At 41.4% G+C, this 23,001-nt stretch overlaps 1 protein-coding gene and 1 long non-coding RNA gene across 3 annotated transcripts; both read left to right on the top strand.

The window, feature by feature from the left end:
* The first annotated feature begins 295 nt into the window (after nucleotides 1-295).
* On the top strand, nucleotides 296-15,366 carry LOC126986915 (glutathione S-transferase-like). Its single transcript, XM_050843426.1, has 5 exons — nucleotides 296-457; nucleotides 8,190-8,334; nucleotides 8,948-9,140; nucleotides 13,132-13,255; nucleotides 14,868-15,366. The coding sequence occupies exons 2-5, from the start codon at nucleotides 8,202-8,204 to the stop codon at nucleotides 15,051-15,053; spliced, it is 636 nt and encodes a 211-aa protein (XP_050699383.1). The 5' UTR covers nucleotides 296-457; nucleotides 8,190-8,201; the 3' UTR covers nucleotides 15,054-15,366.
* Nucleotides 15,367-16,533: 1,167 nt separating this feature from the next.
* On the top strand, nucleotides 16,534-21,823 carry LOC126986912 (uncharacterized). Of its 2 annotated transcripts, none has more exons than XR_007740027.1 (5): nucleotides 16,534-17,494; nucleotides 17,614-18,208; nucleotides 18,351-19,548; nucleotides 21,141-21,338; nucleotides 21,624-21,823. It is a non-coding gene; the product is annotated as an uncharacterized LOC126986912 (long non-coding RNA). The 2 variants fall into 2 exon arrangements; XR_007740028.1 differs by lacking the exon at nucleotides 16,534-17,494 and adding an exon at nucleotides 20,683-20,711 and having other exon boundaries at nucleotides 17,867-18,208.
* The last annotated feature ends 1,178 nt before the right edge of the window (nucleotides 21,824-23,001 follow it).

Here is a 23,001-nt window from a genome sequence, read left to right as displayed (position 1 = left end):
TCATTTATTACGACGTTAGGCTTACTGAAACGTATATAATGGCACGTATGGGTAAACACGATAGAAAAATAACCTAAAATCAATAACTTTAAAGACTAGTTGATCGCAGAGAGCGTAGCCAAGTGCATATGAGAGACGAACACGTGGGCAAAGGCGATAGAATAATAACCTAAAATCATTGGCTAGAAACAGATAAGTGTGTAACAGAGCGTGGCGCGATGCCTTCGAACCTTTAGCATGAAGAATGGCATAAGTCGCACCTGCCAGTCACCCTATTGCTTGTCATGACGTCACGCAGGCTTCACAAGGTCGACCTGACGTCTGACACCTGCGACTCGCTCCGCTCTGCACGTCATAGCTCAACGGGCAGGCAGGCGAGGCGGACGTGTGTCGAGTGGCTCCTGCGTGTTGCTCTGTGGTGTGTCTTACGGTCCTTCATCAACGCTCGTCTCCTCAGGTAATGTACTCTTTAAGTTTGCAGAGCTCAGGGTTATGTGTGGCGGACAAAGTGTGATCGAACGAGTAGGATCTTTCACTCGTAGCTCCTGGTAGTTCGTTGTGGCTGTCCCTTACGACCCTTCACCAACGCTCGGCTCCTCCGGTAATGAACTCCCAGGTTAGCAGCGTTCTTTGTTTAGCGAGCAAAGTCAATGGAAAACAGTGTGATCGAGCGAGGAGGATGTGTTTCGTGTAGCTACTGATAGTTCTCTGTGGCTGTCCCTTACGATCCTTCACCAACGCTCGGCTCCTCCGGTAATGAACCCCCAGGTAAGCAGCGTTCTTTGTTTAGCGAGCATAGTCAATGAAAAACAGTATGATCGAGCGAGGAGGATGTGTTTCACGTAGCTACTGATAGTTCTCTGTGGTGTGTCTGTTATAAGGTCCCTCATCAACGCTCACCTACAAAGGTAATATACTCTTAGATTCACTTCGTTCTGGATTATGTTTAACGAGCAAAGTCAATGGAAAACGGTGTGATCGAGCGAGAAGGATGTGTCACGCGTTCCTCCTGGTAGTGCTCTGTGCATGGCTGTCCCTTACGCTGCTTCAACTCTCTTGTAACTCTCGTGTCGTTAGGTAATATATAGGTCCATTTTCCGACGCTTTCGCTTCCCACATCAACTATTTCTCATGGTCGAAAAGAAGGTTAATCGGGTTTAAATGAGTGTTTTCTCACATTCACGGTGCAGAAGAATGGTCAAACTACGTACCAGGCTCATAAAACTAATCTTGGAAATGCCCCCAAACCTCAACGAAAGCATTGTCAAATGTGTGCTTTGACGCTGAAATGTTTAAGATTATGACGCATTTCCTAAGGCCAAAAAAGAGAGTAATCAGGTTCAAATAAGTGTTTTTTCACGTTCATGATGCAGAGGAATGGTCAAACTATCACCAAACTCATAAAACTACCCCTGAAAATGCCCAAAGCCTCTACGAAAGCATTATCAAATGTGTATGCATGCACGCCGAAATGTTTGAGAATGACGCTATATACTGTTTTAAGTGAGCTCTGTTTTGCCTTCTGTATGGCGAGTAAATTCAGTACGAAACACCGTGATGAATTGCCAAATCGATCTGCTGCTGTACCGTTACCGAGCAAATATTTGCCAGCGGGGCGAGGGGCTGGCGAATGTTGCCTCGGCCCCTGCTGGCTTCCGTGGGTGCTCCAGGGGCTGCCGGGACGCTGTGCAGGGGAAACAGACTGTCAGTGCGTCGGCCCGAGTCAGTGTATGCCGTTTATAATCTGTGAAAAGACATACCACCACACACCCTCGTAATATTGTCCAAGCACGCAGCAAGCGGACGTGTTTATGTCAGTCCCGCCGTAATGTTGTTCCTGACATAAATTAATTCGGTAAATCTTAAGATAGTGGCTCCTAGCGGGTGCGCATTTAGGGCACGGTGTGCAGGTAATAACAAAATTTCTAGCACGTACGACGGGGTTTTGACAAGCGGACAGGCGTGTTTATGTCACAAGGGTGTATTTTTCCGCGCGGGCTCTTCCCTTTCTTCACCCCGGAGCTCGCAGTCTCATCGCCCATCGACTTGGAAGAAATCGTGAGGCCAGCGTGAAAAAATACACCCCTTGTGACATAAACACGCCTGTCCGCTTGTCAAAACCCCGTCGTACGTGCTAGAAATGTTGTAATTACCATAGCTGGGCGTTATCGCGATAAGTTATCGCGATACTTTATCGCTGATAACAAAATCGGATTATCGACCATCCGCTACTTATTTAAATATATATCGGTATCTTCGTTACGATAATCGCTATTTTTCCGCCTCTCAGAAAAAACGTTGTAAATGTTCGGGATATGAAATATCTTCGGTGATGAGATTTCATACATAGATCATGAAAATTAAAACACTAGGTTATTTTTTTATGCTACTCAAAAATCAATATATCATAGAGAGAAATCATTTAACTTTGCCCCCAAAATGATTATTCACTGCCTCAAATTTGATATTCCATATTCGTTTGTGACCATGCCATGATACTGAAGGCACCCGGTGTTGTGTTATTTGGTGTCCCAACGTCAAAGGTTTAGCTTTTCTATTACAACTGCATGCTCTCAGAAGTAGTATTGCTCAGACACAATCATATAAATACAACTTCTAGAAACAGCGAGGATGTAATAGGTATACTATATGTCTGATTCAGCCTTCCAGCAACTCTTAATTACGATTTAAAAGCTTTGTGAGACTGTACAGTACTACGCTTGTGCTGAGCATGCACCACCGTGTTCAGAGAGACCAGTGTTTGTAAACAATTTTTGACGGTGGGGACCCAAAACACACAAACACGGTTCAGGCATTTCTATTACCGTCCATATGTACGTGTCAACGTGGTTTTAGGGCAAATACAGATAATGTTCATCAATGTTGTTCTATCTGAAATATCAATATAGTATCGTTTTCGCCCATCGGACTTCTCGCTAATTGTGGATCTATATCGGTATCGGTTATCAGTTATCGCCTATATTTGTGTCTCTAGTTAACGAATATCGGTTATCGCCGTTAAGGTTTTTCATTATCAGTTATCGGTTATCGGGAATAAGGTTTTCTGTTATCGTGCCCAGCTATGGTAATTACCACCACACCGTGCCCTAAATGCCCACCCTCTAGGAGCCGCTATTCTTAAGATTTACCATTAATTCTAAGCCCGAGGCAACTCGCAGACAAATGACCCACGACCTCACGCGTGTTCACCTGTCCATGGAGAATGCAAACAACTGTTGCCTCAGGAAAACTTCCCTCACCCGTGACCAATAATGGAGCCGATGAGTCAGAGAGACAGTCGTTTTCTAGGCCACGTAAAAAGAAGTCATTGATAAAACGAAGATGAACCATGGAACTTGAATGGAGTCACACACTTACTGATATTGTGTGGGATATTGGTGTCTCACATTTCTGGTGAAACATAAACATATCTCTATTTTCGCAAGTAGAGAAAAAAAAGAACGTCATACTACACACGCACAGGGCTGTCCTGCATCTCGTTCATCAACGCCCCCATCTTGCAGCAGACGCCCCGATGTTGTGATCATAGAATATTAACTAATTTTGGACTAAACTAGTATTATCACGGCCGGCTGGGTTTATATGTAATTCATCTCTCTCTCTCTCTCTCTCTCTCTCTCTCTCTCTCTCTCTCTCTCTCTCTCTCTCTCTCTCTCTCTCTTGCGGAAGTAAGGGAGATTGTATTAGCTTCACACACGGAATCACATTCTTCCCGCAAGCATAGAAACCTTTGCTTAGAATTTGAAGGCACTGACTCATCAAACCGAGCGGCTGATAATTAATGACCGACTATTTCTATCGTTGCAGAGCCGCTACAAAAAGAATTTAACTTTGCGGGTTTCTCAACGGACCGTTAACTTTGTACTCATTGACCTTTTGTTTCAGTTATTCAAGCAAGCAGAACAGGAATGTCAAGAAGAGAGAGAGAGAGAGAGAGAGAGAGAGAGAGAGAGAGAGAGAGAGAGAGAGAGAGAGAGAGAGAGAGAGAGAGAGAAAATTGATTGATTGATTTCATTGTTGCAAAAAGAAAAATATTAGCGGCTAGGAAGGTGTCTTTTTTACCACCCTAACCCACAGGCAATATGCAATTAAGAGAGAGAGAGAGAGAGAGAGAGAGAGAGAGAGAGAGAGAGAGAGAGAGAGAGAGAGAGAGAGAGAGAGAAGCTAAAGATAAAAATACGTGTATACACTCTAGCAGGTCTGTTATTATGCACGCAACCTTAGGAGAGGCTTTGCACACACACACACACACACACACACACTCAACTCGATCAATGCTTCGAGTCGATCCTTGCTGCGTGCGTCACCGTCCTCGGAAACCTCTACACAGATGTTGGTTTGTACTGGGTACCCTGAGTTTACTAGGTCACCGACACGCGTCCTTCTGCTCCCCTTCCCTTTCCCTCTCTCACCAAAAAATACTGTTTCTACTAATGTGTCTATCAGGTCACAAACGCGTCTTTTTCCCCATTCTTCTCCTCTCTCGCCAAAAAATACTGTTTCTGCTAATGTGTCTATCAGGTCACAAACACGCGTCTTTTTCCCCATTCTTCTCCTTTCTCGCCAAAAAATACTGTTTCTGCTAATGTGTCTATCAGGTCACAAACACGCGTCTTTTTCCCCATTCTTCTCCTTTCTCGCCAAAAAAATACCATCTACTAATGTGTCTATCAGGTCACAAACACGCATCTTTTTCCCCATTCTTCTCCTTTCTCGACAAAAAAATACCATCTACTAATGTGTCTATCAGGTCACAAACACGCACCTTTTTCCCCATTCTTCTCCTTGCTCGCCAAAAAATACTGTTTCTGCTAATGTATGTATCAGGTCACAAACACGCGTCTTTTTCCCCATTCTTCTCCTTTCTCGTCAAAAAATACTGTTTCTACTAATGTGTCTATCAGGTCACAAACACGCGTCTTTTTTCCCATTCTTCTCTTTTCTCGCCAAAAAATACTGTTTCTACTAATGTGTCTCAGGTCACAAACACGCGTCTTTTTCCCCATTCTTCTCCTTTCTCGCCAAAAAATACTGTTTCTGCTAATGTGTCTATCAGGTCACAAACACGCGCCTTTTTCCCCATTCTTCTTCTTTCTCACCAAAAAATACTGTTTCTACTAATGTGTCTATCAGGTCACAAACACACGTCTTTCCCCCACTCTTCTCCTTTCTCGCCAAAAAATATTGTTTCTGCTAATGTATGTATCAGGTCACAAACACGCGTCTTTTTTCCCCATTCTTCTTCTTTCTCGCCAAAAAATACTGTTTCTGCTAATGTATGTATCAGGTCACAAACACGCGTCTTTTTTCCCCATTCTTCTTCTTTCTCGCCAAAAAATACTGTTTCTGCTAATGTATGTATCAGGTCACAAACACACGTCTTTCCCCCACTCTTCTCCTTGCTCACCAAAAAATACTGTTTCTGCTAATGTATGTATCAGGTCACAAGCACACGTCTTTTCCCACATTCTTCTCCTTTCTCACCAAAATTTGCTCTGTCTACACGTGATCATTTAACATCCATCCTCTTCCCCTTTACCCTGCAAATGACATATCTACTAAGTCACTAACACGCGGCCTGTTTCCCCGTTTCCCTTTCCTTTTCCCAATAAATATAGAATATGAGGTCACGAACGCATCCTTCTACAGTCTACATCCTTCTCCTTATCCCAAAAATAATGGATCTATGAGGTCACTAACACGCGTACCCTTCTCCTCTCCCTTATCCCCCAAAATAATGGATCTATAAGGTCACTAACACGCGTCCTTCTCTTTCCTTCCCCTTATCCCCCAAAATAATGGATCAATGAGGTCACTAACACGCGTCCTTCTCTTTCCTTCCCCTTATCCCCCAAAATAATGGATCTATAAGGTCACTAACACGCGTCCTTCTCTTTCCTTCCCCTTATCCCCCAAAATAATGGATCTATGAGGTCACTAACACGCGTCCTTCTCTTTCCTTCCCCTTATCCCCCAAAATAAAGGATCTATGAGGTCACTAACACGCGTCCTTCTCTTTCCTTCCCCTTATCCCCCAAAATAAAGGATCTATGAGGTCACTAACACGCGTCCTTCTCCTTCCTTCCCCTTATCCCCCAAAATAATGAATCTATGAGGTCACTAACACGCGTCCTTCTCTTTCCTTCCCCTTATCCCCCAAAATAATGGATCTATGAGGTCACTAACACGCGTACCCTTCTCCTTCCTTCCCCTTATCCCCCAAAATAATGGATCTATGAGGTCACTAACACGCGTCCTTCTCTTTCCTTCCCCTAATCCCCTCAAAAATAATGGATCTCTGGGGTCACTTTTAACACTCGTCCCTTTACCCTCTCCCCTTCTCCTTTCTCGACAAAAAATACTATATCTCCGAGGTCACTAATACGTGTTTTTTTTTTAACCCACTCCCCTTTTTCTTACTCCCTAATATAATGTATCTATTGTTATTATTAATATGTTTTTTTACTCCCCCAACCCAATTTCTCCCACAAATAAATTAATATACCCTTGTAAAGTTATTTGGAACGATAATATCTATGGTCAAGTTTGTGAGGTAACTTCAGCATGGACATTATTTTTTTGTGGGTTTTCATTTATGCATCAAAGTTTTCTAAGCGGCGAGAATTCCATTGAAAGTGGGTTTTTTTTTTCTTTTTTTTCTATTCATGCATTTGTCCAATCCCTTAAATATTTGTCTGTAAGCTGGGATGGTAAGCAAACACTTCATTCTTTATATATATATATTTTTTTTTTGGCAACAGTAAAAATATGTATGTCGTGTTTATAAAAAAAGCAAGACCTAAATTCACGCGGTTATAAACTACATCACATAACTTTATGCTCGGAAGGTTTATCAGATGAGTCATGGCACGAGACGAGCGTAATAATTGAGGTCCACTTCGATCTCTTGTACACCTTTGTTCTACTTAATCCCCTCCTCCCTTTCTTCCTTCCTCCTTTTCTTCCTTCATGACATGTTTACCGTTCTTTATTGATTGCTCTTGTTTGTCCGCTTAATAATTTATGCTCGCTTCTGTCCATATTTTCCTTCCTTCCTTCCTTCCTTCCTTCCTCCTGTTTTGGGTGTTGTGTAACTACTCGAGATTCACCATTTTGTATATTCAATCATCTGTCTCTTTATCTATCTTTCCATCTCTTTATCTATCTGTCTAATGAGCTATCTCTTAACTCACCCATATATCTGCATAAATGTTTTGATTAAGAGATAAATTGACAGGCGGATTGATGGATAGACACACATATAGACAAATGGAGAGAGGGAGATTGATTGATTGACTGCTAGATCGCTGATGGTGTATATAGGAAGACAGAGAGGGAGATGAATTGATTGCTTCATTGACTGATTGATTGATTGACTAACTATTGACGGTATATATGGAGAGACAGAGAAGGAGAGGGATAGATTTTTTTATTGTTTGCTGATGGTGTACATAGACAGACGTAGATAGATAGATAGATAGTATCAAGCTAGAAATCGAGCAAATAGGGTACTGGGATTTATTTCAAGGAGCGTAAGCAACAGAAGCCCCGAAGTCTTCCTCAAACTATATTTAGCATTAGTTAGACCTCATCTTGACTATGCGGTTCAGTTCTGGTCACCTTACTACAGAATGGATATTAAAATGTTAGAATCGGTGCAGAGGAGGATGACTAAGATGATTCAGGGGTTGAGAAACTTGCCATACGAGGAAAGACTCAAACAGTTAAACTTGCATTCTCTAGAAAGGCGAAGGGTGCGTGGAGACATGATCGGGGTTTTTAAATGGATGAAGGGCTTTAATAAGGGGGATATTCATCAGGTTTTGTTGGTAAGAGAACCGGGTAGGACACGAAGTAATGGGTTTAAATTGGATAAATTCAGATTCAACAGGGACATAGGCAAAAATTGGTTTACTAACAGGGTGGTGGATGAGTGGAATAGGCTTAGCAGTCATGTGGTGAGTGCAAATACAATTGTCACATTCAAAAATGGATTAGATAAATTCATGGACAACGATATTAGGTGGGGTTAGATACACGGGAGCTTAGGTTCAAAGGAGCTGCCTTGTACAGGCCTACCGGCCTCTTGCAGACTCCTACGTTCTTATGTTCTTATGTTCTTATATTTGATTGCTGAGGGTGATAGCAACGTACCATCTCCCCGCCAGGTCGCCGCCAGGATGACTTATCGCCTCCTGTACCTGAGCCTCCGGGGCCGCGGGGAGCCTATTAGGTGGATCCTCAAGGCGCTGGAGCTCGAGTACGAGGAGGAGAGTATCGACCTTTTCTCCGAATGGCCGTCGAGGAAGGAAGGTGTGTGCTGAGGGGGAATGGCGGAGGTGTAATGAATGTGTGCTGGGTGGGGTGTGTGGGCTATGTTTGTGTAGGGGGGAAGGGGGTCACGGTGAAGAGGGGAGGGCACGGACAAAAATATATAATGAAAAAACAAGCCATTATCATTAGTAGTAGTAGTAGTAGTAGTAGTAGTAGTAGTAGTAGTATCATTATCATTATTATTATTATTATTATTATTATTATTATTATTGTTACTATTATTATTATTATTATTATTATTATTATTATTATTATTATTATTATTATTATTATTATTATTATTATTATTATTATTATTATTATTATTATTATTATTATTATTATTATTATTATTTTTATTATTATTATTATTATTATTATTATTATTATTATTATTATTATTATTATTATTATTATTATTATTATTATTATTATTATGAGCATATCCTTACATTGTTATTATCATTATTATTTTTGTTGTTTTTTTAGTTTTATGTGTGACGGGATAAATAAGGATCACCATCATCATCATCATTAGATAACATCATCATCAACACTGACAACAACAACAACATCAATACCCATCACGGCCCGTCTATCCTCGGCGCTCCAGATTTCGAGTGGCAGCAGACGCCGGTGCTGGAGGTGGACGGCGAGCGGCTGGGCCAGACCACCGTCATCTGCCGCTTCCTTGGCGAGAAGCACAAGCTGGCGGTGGAGGACCCCTGGACGGCCACACGCCAGCAGGAAGCCGTCGAGTACCTCCACGACGTGTCCGGGATGGCTGCCTCGGCCTTCTACTTCAGGTGAGGCGCGATCTTTTTACGCCTTTACTCTCCTCCTTTCTTCCGTGCATGTTTACTTTATTGATCGTCTTTTTTTTATGTCTTCTCTTCTTTTAATCGTTTGTTTGTTTTTTGTCCCATGTTTACTTACTTTATTGATCGTGTTTTTTTTATGCCTTCTCTTCTTTTAATCGTTGTTTGTTTGTTTATTGTCCCTTGTTTACTTACTCTATTGATCGTGTTTTCTCCTTTTTTTATTTAATACCTTTTTTTTCGGCCCACGTTTATTTATTTTATTAATCACATATGTATTATCTTTATTTTATTTGGTGCCTTCTCTTCTTTTAATCGTTTTTCTTTTCGTCTAAAAAAACTTCGAGTTGAGAGGATCACCATACTATTCATGTAACAGTAGCTAATAGTCAGTAATAGTAACAGTGATAGTAGTGGTCATGTAACAGTCGATCCCATGTTATAACAATGTAGCGCCCCTTATGGAACCTTATGGAAAAGTAGCATCTATCTCCCTCTTCATTCCCGTATATAATATTTCCTGTATATATAGTAGAGAATGATTCAAGACCTTCCCATTGAGAACTGTATTATAGCTACCTCTTATACCCCTTTATTCCCGTGTTCATTGTTGTCTAAGATGGTGGAGGCTTCAAGTCCTTCAAGGGGAGAGAACTAAATCATACCCTTACTCCTCTATACCTCTTTATCCCCTTCATTATTTCCTTTGGCAACGTAGGGTTCAAGTACGAGAGGAGAGAACAATGCCTTAGCTGCGTTATTTCTTCCTCTCCACCATGTTTACTGTTCCTCAGAGTAGCGAAGGATTCAAGGGAAAATTCCTTATCTTAGCTGTTTTCTCCGTTTACTTCAAGTTATAGTGAAACCAAATTGTCGAGTCCGTTTTGGCGTTTGTTCCTGCGGGTCCATTTCTCCCCTCTGCTCTGCCACACAGTCCCAACACCTATTTTTTCCTCTCATATGTTACCTATAGCTTACATATGAGAGGAAGAGATAGGGGTTGGAACTGTGTGGCAGAGCAGAGGGGAGGAAAGGACCAGCGGGAGCCTACGCCAGGCCGGCCTCGACATATTTGGAAGACTATAGTTCCTCTCTATTCCCGTATTCAAGGAGCGAGCATCGTGAGTTAGGGAACAGACAATGGATAAAGATTTCTAAGGACGAATAAAAATAAGAAATTGGGCAGGTAGGTCACGTCGTGTAGTACTGTTAACAGGTGAACAGGTAAAGTAATGAAGGTATAGCAACCCAGCAACAGTATAAACCGTGGTCGACATATATGTCTGTCACCTGACATTGCTAGAGTTCTTAATATAGCAAGCTTGTGGTGCCAACCCATCACACTAATTGTGGAGGGCATAAAAGTCCACGCCCTTTCCTCTTGGATTCACTAGTGCTTTCTTTTTTAGTAGTATTAGTAGTAATAGTAGTGGTAGTAGTAGTAGTAGTAGTAGCTATAGTAGTAGTAGTAGTAGTAGTAGCAGTAGTAGTAGTGGTGAGAGTAGTAGTAGTAGTAGTAGTAGTAGTAGTAGTGTTAAGCAGTATATCAAGTTCAGATGTAGCGTGTCATTATCATCATATTTTCTTTTATTGATATTTGAATTAACTATTAACATCTCGAATTAGAGAAAAAAAAGTTAAAGATACACAGATGACGATATAAAAAAATAATAAAATAATAATAACTTGGGCCGGTCATATCGTGCGTACAATTGTCAATAAATTACTGGACGGCTAGAAAAAAAGAATAGTGTCAGCCCAGAAATTCCGGAAGTTAGTTTGGCAAGACAAGAAAAACTTAGATGGAATTCCAGCATTTTCCGGAGCGGGCATAAAATAAAAGAAAGATAATACATATGTGATCAATAAAGTAAATAAACACAGGCCGAAAAAAATGCATTAAATAAAATAAAAAAGGAGAAAACAGACGATCATTAAAGTAAGTAAACATGGGACAAAAAACAAACACCACACCAGCACCAGACAGAGGGAGGTGAGGACGCAGAAAAAAATACCTTTGTTCTGCATTTAGCTGGTAATGGCCGAGTATAGTGCTGATGATGATAATGACGACGATCTGGAAATTGATTGTTTTAATGGGGGACATTAATATTATTATTGTTAGTATTGTTGTTATTAATATTATCATTATTGTTTTATATTACTATTTTTACTACTACTACTACTACTACTACTACTATTACTACTACTACTACTATTACTACTACTACTACTATTACTACTACTACTACTATTACTACTACTACTACTATTACTACTACTACTACTACTACTACTACTACCATTATCAGTCTTGTTAGCATTAAGTAAGACTCACAACTTACGTCATATTTCATCTTGGTCCAGGTAATATTATAGGGGGCTACATCCCAGGATATTACCCCCTTCATCTTCTCCTCCCTCCCCCTCGTACAAAGTGTGTGTAGGCGCATCCTCTAACGCCTGAGTTTGGCTGCGGAGCTTGAGTCTGCTCGGGGCCTTTGTCCGTCTAGGGCTGTCAACGGCTTGTTATCACGCTCTGGCTTCCTGTTGTTCTCATTAGAAGGCAACCAGCGCCAAGGAGACCGCCAGCTCATCTCTTCCTGTAGCACACATAGACTATTCCCTTCATAGGCTCCATAGGGCATCCGTAGGGCTACTATAATAGGCCAAACACACGGCGCTTTTTCAGACTTTGTTCTTTCATTAATAGACAGCAAACAAATGGGGATTAGAATTTCCCTCCTAAGTTAAATAATCGACAATAAACAAAAAGGGGGGTGAAAATTATTTGTCTCCTAAGCTTATTTATTGAGCACAGACAAAAAGGGGAGTTAGAATTTGTCTCCGAAGTCAATTAATAGACACCAAACAAAAAAAAGTGGGTTAGAATTCCAAGAAGTACATTTCGGGAACTATTTATAAGCAATCAATCAGCTTCGTCATGTCACATTTCAACGCCGGGGTTGTGGGGGACGATAGAAAGGTCAGGAGCAGGTTAGCCAGATGGGTGGATTGTACCGGGGAGCACTGGATTGCCTCCCCTCGAGCCGTGACATATATAATTTATGGATCACGGCGGACTGGTTGCTCTTTCTTGGTCACTGACGTGTCCTGACCTTTGGGGCGGATGACGCTTCGGGTACGTTTCTAGATGAGAGGAGAAAGGTCAGTGTACTTGTTTTTGTTGTTTTATGGCGCTGACTCGGATACACTGTGAGAACGTCGGGCTTTAACTCGTGATAAAGAACACTTGTATCTAAGAGCGCCCGTAAGTGAATTAAAAAAGGGCATAAAAACGCGTATGAGTAAAACAGAGGACATAAAAACTACGGATCTTCGTGCAGATATATCGATTTTCACGGTCAAAAGAAAGTAAAAGTAAATCGTTATGAACCCAGTAACTAATTTAAAAACAACAGAAAGCCCTTGTAATAGGAGAGGGAAAAGACCTCTTGCAGACTCCTTACGTTCTTATGTTCTTATGTAAAGGTTAAGTACGTATTCCTACGTCTAAGAGGATAAAGTTGACAAATTCCTGCTGGGGGCTAAGATGAGATAGAGAGTGGACTGATAACCGAGAGGCACTGTTGACGGAGTGGCTGAGGTTCCCGTCCACTCTGGCTAGAAATGATGATGGATCGGGGCAAGATACAGGAAGGGGATCTTTACCTTTCAGTTTTTGGATCGAGGCGTCTTTACTATTGTACTTTAACTTAGGAAAGGATGATAAAGACCCACCTTCGTTCCTTTCGTCCAGTCCCCAATATGTAACCATGCACCTAATGCCCCGCTGCTCCCGTCCACTCTAGCTAGAAACAAATGCTTGGGGTGTCTTTACTGATGTATCTTCCAGCTTTTCAAGGAATGAGAAAGAGCCACAGAGCCACCTTCCTTTGTGTTCCCAATATGCGACCACCTAATGACCCTCCAAAATAATAATGTGCCCCCGTGAACGTCTTGGGTTTGTGTGTTTCAGGCTGATGCAGGATGACACTGCGAAGGAGTTCTACATGAAGAAGCTGCGAGAGCGTCTGCCGGTGGTGGTGAAAAACATAGAAGGTCGTGTGACGGACGAGGCCGGCTGGATTCTGTCCCCTGAGGTGGGTCTCACACACACACACACACCGTTTCTTATCGTATACTCATGCTAAAGCCAATCTCATATAAAAGCTAATTCCAAAATTATATAAGAGGAATAAGTTGAACTGAAAAAAAATAATAGTAGTAGTAGTAGTAGTAGACGTAGCGTGTTAAAGTCAAACCCAAAGCCTGGCATTATAGAATTCGGGAAAAAAATCTAAAGTAATATATACGAAAGTACGTACTGACGGTGTAAAGCGCTTTCTTTATTTATACATTTTTTCCGGAGATGATTTTCCATTGAATGATATCATTGTTAGTTGCTTTTATGTAGAAACATACTACACAAGAACTGATTAGATAGCTCGTCGCTGCATTCATATGTCGGGGTGGCCAGGTCCTGTCGTGTATACGAGTACATATACGTCTTAGCTGAAAGAAGAAAAGTAAAGTATTGGTGTAACACCTGTGCCGGCTTTACTTGTTTATGTGCACAGGTGTGTAGTCAGATGTACCTCTGCGCATGTGTGTGTGTGTGTGTGTGTGTGTGTGTGTGTGTGTGTGTGTGTGTGTGTGTGTGTGTGTGTGAGTGTGTATGCGCGCGCTTTCATCGGCGTGTGAGTCAGAATATATTATCCCGTCGATAGTTTATCTACTTATTTATGCGCATAGGCACAACAGAGATTTACATAGAATTTACATAGAAAATCAGACCACACAGACCCCATGGTCCAGACTTGGTGGTCTGTCCTTAAACCTAAGTGATTTTACATTAATCAGAAGACTCCAAAACGTTGCATTTCTACTCTAGTTGATATTAAGTTGAAGGAAGTGACGGTCGAGCTTATTTTTGAAGGAGTCAATCGTGTTACACTGGACCACTGATGATGAGAGCTTATTCCATTCTCGCACTACAACGTTGGTGAAGAAAAATTTGGTGCAGTCTGAATTTACTTGTCTACATCTGAGTTTTACGCCATTGTTCCTCGTGCGCAAAGTGTCATCGATCATAAACAATGTTGATCTGTCAACATTCGTGAAACCATTAAGTATTTTAAAACATTCGATCAGTTTTCCTCGGAGGCGACGTTTCTCAAGAGAGAACATGTTAAGGGTAGAAAGCCTTTCTTCGTAGGATTTGTTGCGCAAGGAAGGGATAATTTTCGTTGCCCGACGCTGAACACCTTCTAATTTAGCAATATCCTTTGCATGGTGGGAGACCAAACTGTACCGCATATTCCAAGTGGGGTCTGACTAAACTGTTGTAGAGCGAGTATTACATCTTTATTCTTAAATAAAGTTTCTTTTAATGAAGCCCAACATTCTGTTCGCTTTATTTGCTGCATCGATGCATTGCTGTGAGAATTTGAGGTTTGACGCGATTTTGACCCCCAAGTCCTTGACGCATTGAACGCTTTTGAGTTTAACGCCGCGCATTTCGTAATCAAACTTTTTATTCCTCGTTCCAACTTGAAGGACCTGGCACTTGTCTACGTTAAAGGGCATCTCCCATCTATCCGACCAAGCTGAAATTTTGTGCAAATCCTCTTGGAGGCTTTGCCTGTCTTCGTCAGTGAGAACCGAGTTACCAATCTTTGTGAGAGAGAGAGAGAAAACACGCCCCTCCCGCAGATGACGTGGGTGGACTTGTTCGTGGCCTGCTGTCTCGACCAGTACGAGGCTATGGTGGAGGGGCTGCTGGACGAGGCCCCGAAGCTGCAGGAGTTGCTGGCTCGTGTCCGCTGCCTGTACCCCATCCAGACGTGGATCGAGGAACGCCCGCCCCCGCATAAGTTTGAGGATCCGGAAGACCTGTGATCGCCTTTATCCTTACCCGCGCCACGCTACGCCATGATACTGGAACTTATTATGCCAGATTGTTTAGACGTCGTATGTTAGTCTTCATCAGCAATAGTGTGGTTGGTTTGTCTTTCTTTATCCGTTTGTCAAGGCGAGGTTAGTTGGTTTTGTGGATTTTTATATATAAGTTCCTACGACTGAGTTTGTAATATGTCGACTTAAAGAGAGAGAGAGAGAGAGAGAGAGAGAGAGAGAGAGAGAGAGAGAGAGAGAGAGAGAGAGAGAGAGAGAGAGAGAGAGAGAGAGAGAGAGAGAGAGAGAGAGAGAGAGAGAGAGAGAGAGAGAGAGAGAGAGAGAGAGAGAGAGAGAGAGAGAGAGAGAGAGAGAGAGAGAGAGAGAGAGAGAGAGAGAGAGAGAGAGAGAGAGAGAGAGAGAGAGAGAGAGAGAGAGAGAGAGAGAGAGAGAGAGAGAGAGAGAGAGAGAGAGAGAGAGAGAGAAAGAGACAGAGAGAGAAAGTAAATATTTAACAAGATACAGTTAACCTCACACTCTGAAAATCCAGCCCTTCTAGCCAACTCCGTCCCAAAACTGGAATTAAACAGGCAAACTCGCCACATAACTTAACAAATATTAATGCGACGTTTAAGAAATATGGCATTAGTGTTTATGCATCGTCACCTTCGTCAACAATCTGCCTCAATCATTTTTTTTCCTGCTTATCGGGAAATCGAGGGAAAAAAACTGCCATTCTCATTTGACAGGCAGAAATATCAAGGCAAATTATAGAACATTTAAACCTTGAATGTCATAGTAAACAATGCCAAAATATGCGTTACTTACATGATGAAAACCTGAATTGGTTGGAAATCTGGAAATCGCAGAAAAATTACTTAAGGCATTTTTGTTTTAAGAAGGTGGCGATATTATACCTTAATGTGCAATACTCGGTAATTGTTTTTATGTATACTTTACCAAATAAAAGAGAGAACTACATCATATCGTGCTTACGTATAGTATAGTATAGTATAGTATAGATAGATAGATACATAGATAGATATTTTTCAAACCTTTTTTGCAGCATTCTGGTTCTTTTTTTCTTTAAGCATTTTATCCTCACGGCTCATTTGCAAGTTTTCATTCTATATACCAAGAGCCGTCTGTGTGCCTCCCGCCGTCTGCAGGTCTGGTCTGGTGGTATTTGGCTATCAATATTTGCAGAAGGAGTACCATGTCACAGGATTCTTCAAAGGTTTCTCATCCGTTACTCAGTTTTATCAGACGCATTACTCTCACGACCGATTTACATGCCTCGATAGTACTGTACCTTCTTATCTCTTCTTTTTTTTCTTATAATTGTATGTTATTTTCTTCTTTATTCCAGTTGCTTTATTCTCTCTCTCTCTCTCTCTCTCTCTCTCTCTCTCTCTCTCTCTCTCTCTCTCTCTCTCTCTCTCTCTCTCTCTCTCTCTCTCTCTCTCTCTCTCTCTCTCTCTTACTTTCTTTACTAACTTCTTGATTTTTATTCTCTTAAGCTTACTCGCTTCTTACTTAATATATTTCTCTTACTTACTTAATTCATCTTCTTACTTGCTTATTTTATTTACTTTATTATTTTTTGCTTTTTTTTATCTCTGCTTCTTATTCTACTTATTCGGTTCATATCCTTTCCTGCTTGCTTCTTCCTCTACTTACTTCCTCTTTATTTGTTTCTCATTCTTACTGTTACCACTTATTTGTTATTTTACTTGCAAATTATTCTACTTACTCGCTTCATAATTCTTCTTTCTTACTTCTTTACTCTGATCGCATGTCTGCGCTGGGCCCTCGTTGTGTGCCTCCTGTCCTCTACATAAAAGTCCGGTATTTGCATGATTATACGTTCATGAAGCAGTATTCTTAGAAGCTTCCTCACCCGCGGCCCAGTTTTATTTTCAGCTCTCTCCTCACGACCCGGCTACAAGGTTCTGTAATATTAATAGCAATGCAGTACTTTCCGCCGCCTGGTATTTGATCATCTATTATTAAAGTGATGACCCACATAGTTTGTAGTCTATCGCGATTCTCACTTTGAAGACGCTTGCATCTGAGGGACTGAATACCATTTTTAAGGTGACTAGTTGGGTGATGCGTATAAGAGGCGCGTTGATGCATGCAATATTAGTGAATGCAGTGAAGCGATCGTTACCATTGCCTTGAAAATCGATGTAATGAAAATTCTATGCTGTCTTTTCTTTATTTACTCTTATGATTTAATGACAGAGTAGGTATTGCTGGTGTTTTTTATGTAGATAGTGATTTAAGACTCGATATATTGAGCTTTCTTGGGAACGTATTTCAGGGCAAGGTCTTTTCTTTACTCTTATGATTTAATGACAGAGTAGATATTGCTGGTGTTTTTTATGTAGATAGTGATTTGACTCGATATATTGAACTTTCTTGGGAACGTATCTCAGGGCAAGGTCATTTTTTTCTTTACTCTCATGATTTAATGACAGAGTAGGTATTACTGGTGTTTTTTATGTAGATAGTGATTTGACTCGTTATATTGAACTTTCTTGGGAACGTATCTCAGGGCAAGGTCATACACGCACAGCGGAAGCACCTTTATTCAATAACCAGTTCGCTGCCACACGCACGTGACTGTATATAGCCGGGCTGAGGCTGAGCACAGGTTATCAGGACACCTCTCCTCCCGAAATTGACCTCTCTTTCGGCCACCTCTTTTGATTCTTTTTTTTTTTAGGAGCAACGAGTAGCGGGCTTTTTTATTATTGTTTCCTTTTTTTGTGCCTTTGAGCTGTCTTCTTTGTTGTAAAAAAAAAAAAAAATCTTGCCCTCCTTCCCCTATCCTCAAGTCCTCCTCCATACAGCAGTTACAGCGGTAGGGAAGTTAAGGAAGAAGTTAGTTGTAGTTCTGTTAGTATTCCTCCTTGCAGAAAAGAAATAAAGTCAAGAACGAAAGTAAGAAATGAAGAAAAAGACATAAAAACGAAGTGATGTCTGTTTATTTAGGGAGAGAAGTTAAGGTAGGGAAGTTAAGGAAGAAGTTAGTTGTAGTTCTGTTAGTATTCCTCCTTGCAGAAAAGAAATAAAGTCAAGAACGAAAGTAAGAAATGAGGAAAAACACAAAAAAAAAGGAAGTGATGTCTGTTTATTTAGGGAGAGAAGTTAAGGTAGGGAAGCTAAGGAAGAAATTAGTTGTATTGTTAGTATTCCTCCTTTCAGAAAAGAAATAAAGTCAAGAACGAAAGTAAGAAATGAAGAAAAAGACATAAAAACGAAGTGATGTCTGTTTATTTAGGGAGAGAAGTTAAGGAAGAAGTTAGTTGTAGTTCTGTTAGTATTCCTCCTTGCAGAAAAGAAATAAAGTCAAGAACGAAAGTAAGAAATGAGGAAAAACACAAAAAAAAGGAAGTGATGTCTGTTTATTTAGGGAGAGAAAAAATAATGATAAATCTGTTAGAGTAGAAAAACGAAAGTGATGAGTTCTGATAAAAAGGAGAAAAAAGGGATGAATCTGTTAGTAGAAAGTAAAAGGAAAAAAGTTATATTTAGTATGTTAGGATTCCTCCCTGCTGGTATACCTCCTGCTCTACTTTCTTCATTGCATCCTCGTCTTGTCCCCGCAGAGCAATTACAGCGGATATCAAATAATTAAGGAAGAAATTAGTGACAAGTCAATAAGTATTCCGTCGCGCAGGCATGTGGGCAAAAACTCCAAACTCATACTTTCTTCATTGCATCCTCGTCTTGTCCCCGCAGAGCAATTACAGCGGCAATCAAATAAGGAAGAAATTAGTGATAAATCGATTAGTATTCCGTCAAGCAGGCATGTGGGCAAAAAATATTAAAAAACTCGCAAGACTAATGTAGCTGCCAGTTGCAAGGGTTCGCGATACGGTACAGGTGCACGAATCATCGTCTCTTGAATCAACGTCACTCATACAGAACAGATGATTACATAGAACGTTGGCCAGCCTTCAAGGTGACGCGCATGTATTGATTGTTCTGAAGAATAAGAAATAATCAAATAATCAAATCATTAACAGCGAAAGGAAGAAAAAATCGAGAGACTGGAGAGTAAAACGCCATTAGCTGGAGTTTCATTTTCTCCAAAGACCTTATTTTTAAATGTATCGGCACTTCAGTTCGCCCGTTTGAATAGCCTCTCGTAAAAGTTGCTGAAATTTTCATGGACTGTTTTGTGATCCTAGTGATAGTTTTACACGACTTTTGCACCATGAACGGAAAAATTAACTCAAGCTCAACCGGTCAATCCTCTGTGGCCTTGGGGAATGGTCGTAATGAGAGCTCGATACGTTCAAGAATAAGGACCCGAGGTGTTTCGAAGCGTGTTGGATGGGATGAACGCGAACCCCTTGACGCCTTCCTCGCTAAGCATTCTCTAGGCCGCCCCACACCCAGCGGCCCCCGGCGTGTGGGAGGTGGTGGTCCGTCCGTCACCCCGCCGCTCCAGTCCTTCAGGATCACCGCGGACGCCACAGGACTCTTGGTAAGGTGTTCGTACCCACATTTCTCACTCTCCTTCGGCCTTCCAACTCTTAGATTCTTTGTCCTGACGGATATTCCTTCTCCATATATTGTGGGGTTACTTTTTACCAGTTTCTTTACACTATTTTTATTCCTGCTCTGTCTTGTTCCCCCCGTTTTCTTTATTCCTATCCTCTGTCTTGTTTACCTCCCCAATGTTTTTAGGTTCTGTCCATCCGTCTGTTATATACTCGGCCTTTGTTCCCCTTTATTACTCATCATTCATACTATTTTTTTTGTTCCTTAATTGCAATGTTAACGCTTCTCACGCACTCCTTCCATTTTTTCTGGGGACATATTCATCATTATCCTCTTTATATACCTGCCCTCCACCTCAGTACTAGTCGCCTGCCTCCTCACAAGCGTCTCCACTTTAATTACATTGTCAATATTTTAGTATCTTCAGCTTGTCCTTGGTGTTCCTCTTTGCCTGCCTTTATCACTCGGATACCCTTGTGCTCCCCTCCCCTCGTTACGTATAGACCACCATAATTGATAACCCCCATAATTGCTATCGAACATAATTGCTCTCACCCTTACTCCCACCCCTCACCCCCTTTTCCCTACTTTATCATTCACGAGATCCTGAGTCGTGAGGTAGTGGGCGACAGCATGGCTCGTTAATTGTTGAACGATCTATTACGTACACACACACACACACACACACACTAGTTGGAAGGCGTAGTTTCACTCAGCACTTTTTTTTGTAGAGTCATGTCCGGCCTGATAACTGTCACCCCTTTAGTGCTAGTCAGAGCCACTTCACACACAAGCTTCGGGACCGTATACAACAGCTCCGTGACGCCGTTGTTAGTGTTTGGTACTAATGAACCAGATGAGTACTTTCTTAGGGCTGTCTGATGCATAATTACGCTTAGGATGCATTTTGGTACGGATATTGCTGTGCGGCTTCAAAGGGAAATAGATGATGGAGAAGAGTACATAAATTATAGCCCATACGAACCACCACTTAGTCTAACCATTATTTTTTTTTTTTCTCTCCAATGAATTAGTAGTTTTTCTCATCAGTACAGTCCATCCTATTCGTGCATTTTCCACTATGGGTGTCTTGTTAATCGTAGCTTATCATTTGCAGATATACAAGAAAGGAGCTAATGGTCGCGGGTTGGTGCAAGAAATGTCATCGCCGTTGTGAGCGAAGTGTACGAATGGATGAGGGACTTAATTAGCCGCTCAGCAATGTGTTAGAATGGGAGAGTAACTAAACTTTTTGTTTCGGGCACTGAAACGAGATGTTTTCATTCAATAACTGAAGTGTGGGCCTCGGGCAGAGGAAGGCGTGGCAGATAGCAATTGATTTGAAAAGTCACCTGGGGGACAGTAAAGTCTATATAATTTATTTACAGTAATCATATTACTACTCTTGCTTTAAGCCATCTAAACTTGTCGCTAGGCTTGATTTGCAACCCCATTCATTTTTGTACTGCCATCACTCATACTTTTTTAGGCACATTATTTGTACATCAGTCAGTGAGAATCGTGAATCGGTGAGGATCATAAGTAATAAGACGATGACTTTATACTGTTTTAAAGGTGCAGGTGTTGAGAACGCAGCTGGTCTCCCTGTGGCTTGGTACAAGATGAAGTGAGGCAGCCAGAATAACTCCACCCTACTGTGTGTACAATATTATTGCTTCTAATCAGTTGTGCACGCGAGGCGAAGCTGGTTCAACTCTGCCCCGGCTGTCGAGGTCCAAGTGACTGGCACCGCCCAACCTCCGTCCACAATAGGTAGCCTACTAGTGGTACAGTACTGCTGAAAAGGTAAATTACTTATATTAAGTTGTGCATTTAGCACATCTAAAATAGCTGCAACTTAATACTTCAATCCTAATGCAATTTCGCTTGCACTTTTAGGGGGTCTGGAGATTTTTTTGTGTATCAGGTTAATCAAATATCGAGATTAAAATGCATCCATGTTTATTTAAGAACCAACCTGCTTCCATGTATACGAGATCCCTATATAAGGCATTAAATGCACTGACCTAGGACAAAAACTAAAATATTTGCTTCCAGATCCGATGCGGTGTGTCCTGTCGAATGACAACAGTTCAACTTGCCACTTGTAGCCTACCAGCCTGGACGAAGAGAGCAGCCTTCCACCTGCACGGAGGAAACTGTTGAGCGATAACGTGCCACGCCAGCTGTCACTCGGGGTGTTTCTTGTCGTTCCGAAACGTGAGCTGTATTTGGATCCAATAAATTGTTAGGGAGAATTCGCTTTCATTCCTACCCAGATTTTTATTTTCGAAACTCCAAGGATGTGTATGGGTATCGTGCTGTGTAACTTCAACCCCTTCATGTATGGTATGTGCATAATACACTTTGACTCGTGCCTGATCGTTTCAAGTAAAATGCTCTCATAGCTTATTTTAACTCTGCAGTGAAAATTATTGCAACGATTTATTTAGTCAGAGGCAGTTACGTACAGTGTGTGTCACTGCATCGATGATAATTTAATTCTGTAAAAAGCCCGTGCACTAAACTAATTTTTCGCGGTGTGGTGGTAATTACAAAATTCCCAGTACGTAACGGGGTGTTGACAAGCGGCCAGGCGTGTATTATTCCACGCTGGCCTCACGATGTCTAAGTCGATGGACGATGAGTGCGAGCTCAAGAAAGGTAAGAGCCCGCGCGGAAAAATACACCTTGTGACAAACACGCCTGTCCACTACTTTTACAACCCCGTCGTACGTGCAAGAAATTGTAATTACCACCACACCGTGCCGCTATTTCTAAGATTTACCGTTTTGCTACATATACGACTTACTATTGAATATTAGATAACACTAAAATGCCTATGAAAATGTCTTGATTATAGAGTGGTGGCAGAAATTAATAAAACCTCGCAACAATGACGCTCATATGAATGTTTCAAGACCGTTGTGACTATACCCTGACATTACTTGCCCCTGGAAAAAAGTGATGAAGCGCACTAAACTGCAACAGTGAATCACATTAAAAGATACCCAGACTCTACGGTGTGACACTGCTTCCTGATAACACTGCAACCACAAAAACTGTGTATACTCCGCAACCGACATCCTAGTCATTAACCAAGCTGCCTAATAATCTTCAGAGTATAATAGAACATCAGATTATGAGAACATTGGATATAAAACTTCATCTGCCATGCAGGCACTCGGGAGCCAGAAATGGACGCCCCATAGCCTACATGGAGTTTAATATGCAGTACAGCGGCCATTTAAACAGAACTGCAGCTAGTACCGGGACTTAAACCCCTGCCTGCATTATGAAGCAATGGCGCAGCATGCCAACTGAACCACCAATGAGCTATTAGTGATAGTTAAACGTTACAAGCAATGTTACATTAACCCTTATCCTTTGTTTGTTTACTTTCAACAATAAACAATCAATCAATCAATCATTAAGC

Source organism: Eriocheir sinensis, chromosome 63 (genome assembly GCF_024679095.1).
Source record: "Eriocheir sinensis breed Jianghai 21 chromosome 63, ASM2467909v1, whole genome shotgun sequence".
Taxonomy (NCBI): domain Eukaryota; kingdom Metazoa; phylum Arthropoda; class Malacostraca; order Decapoda; family Varunidae; genus Eriocheir; species Eriocheir sinensis.
This window is presented reverse-complemented; position numbering and strand designations above follow the sequence as displayed.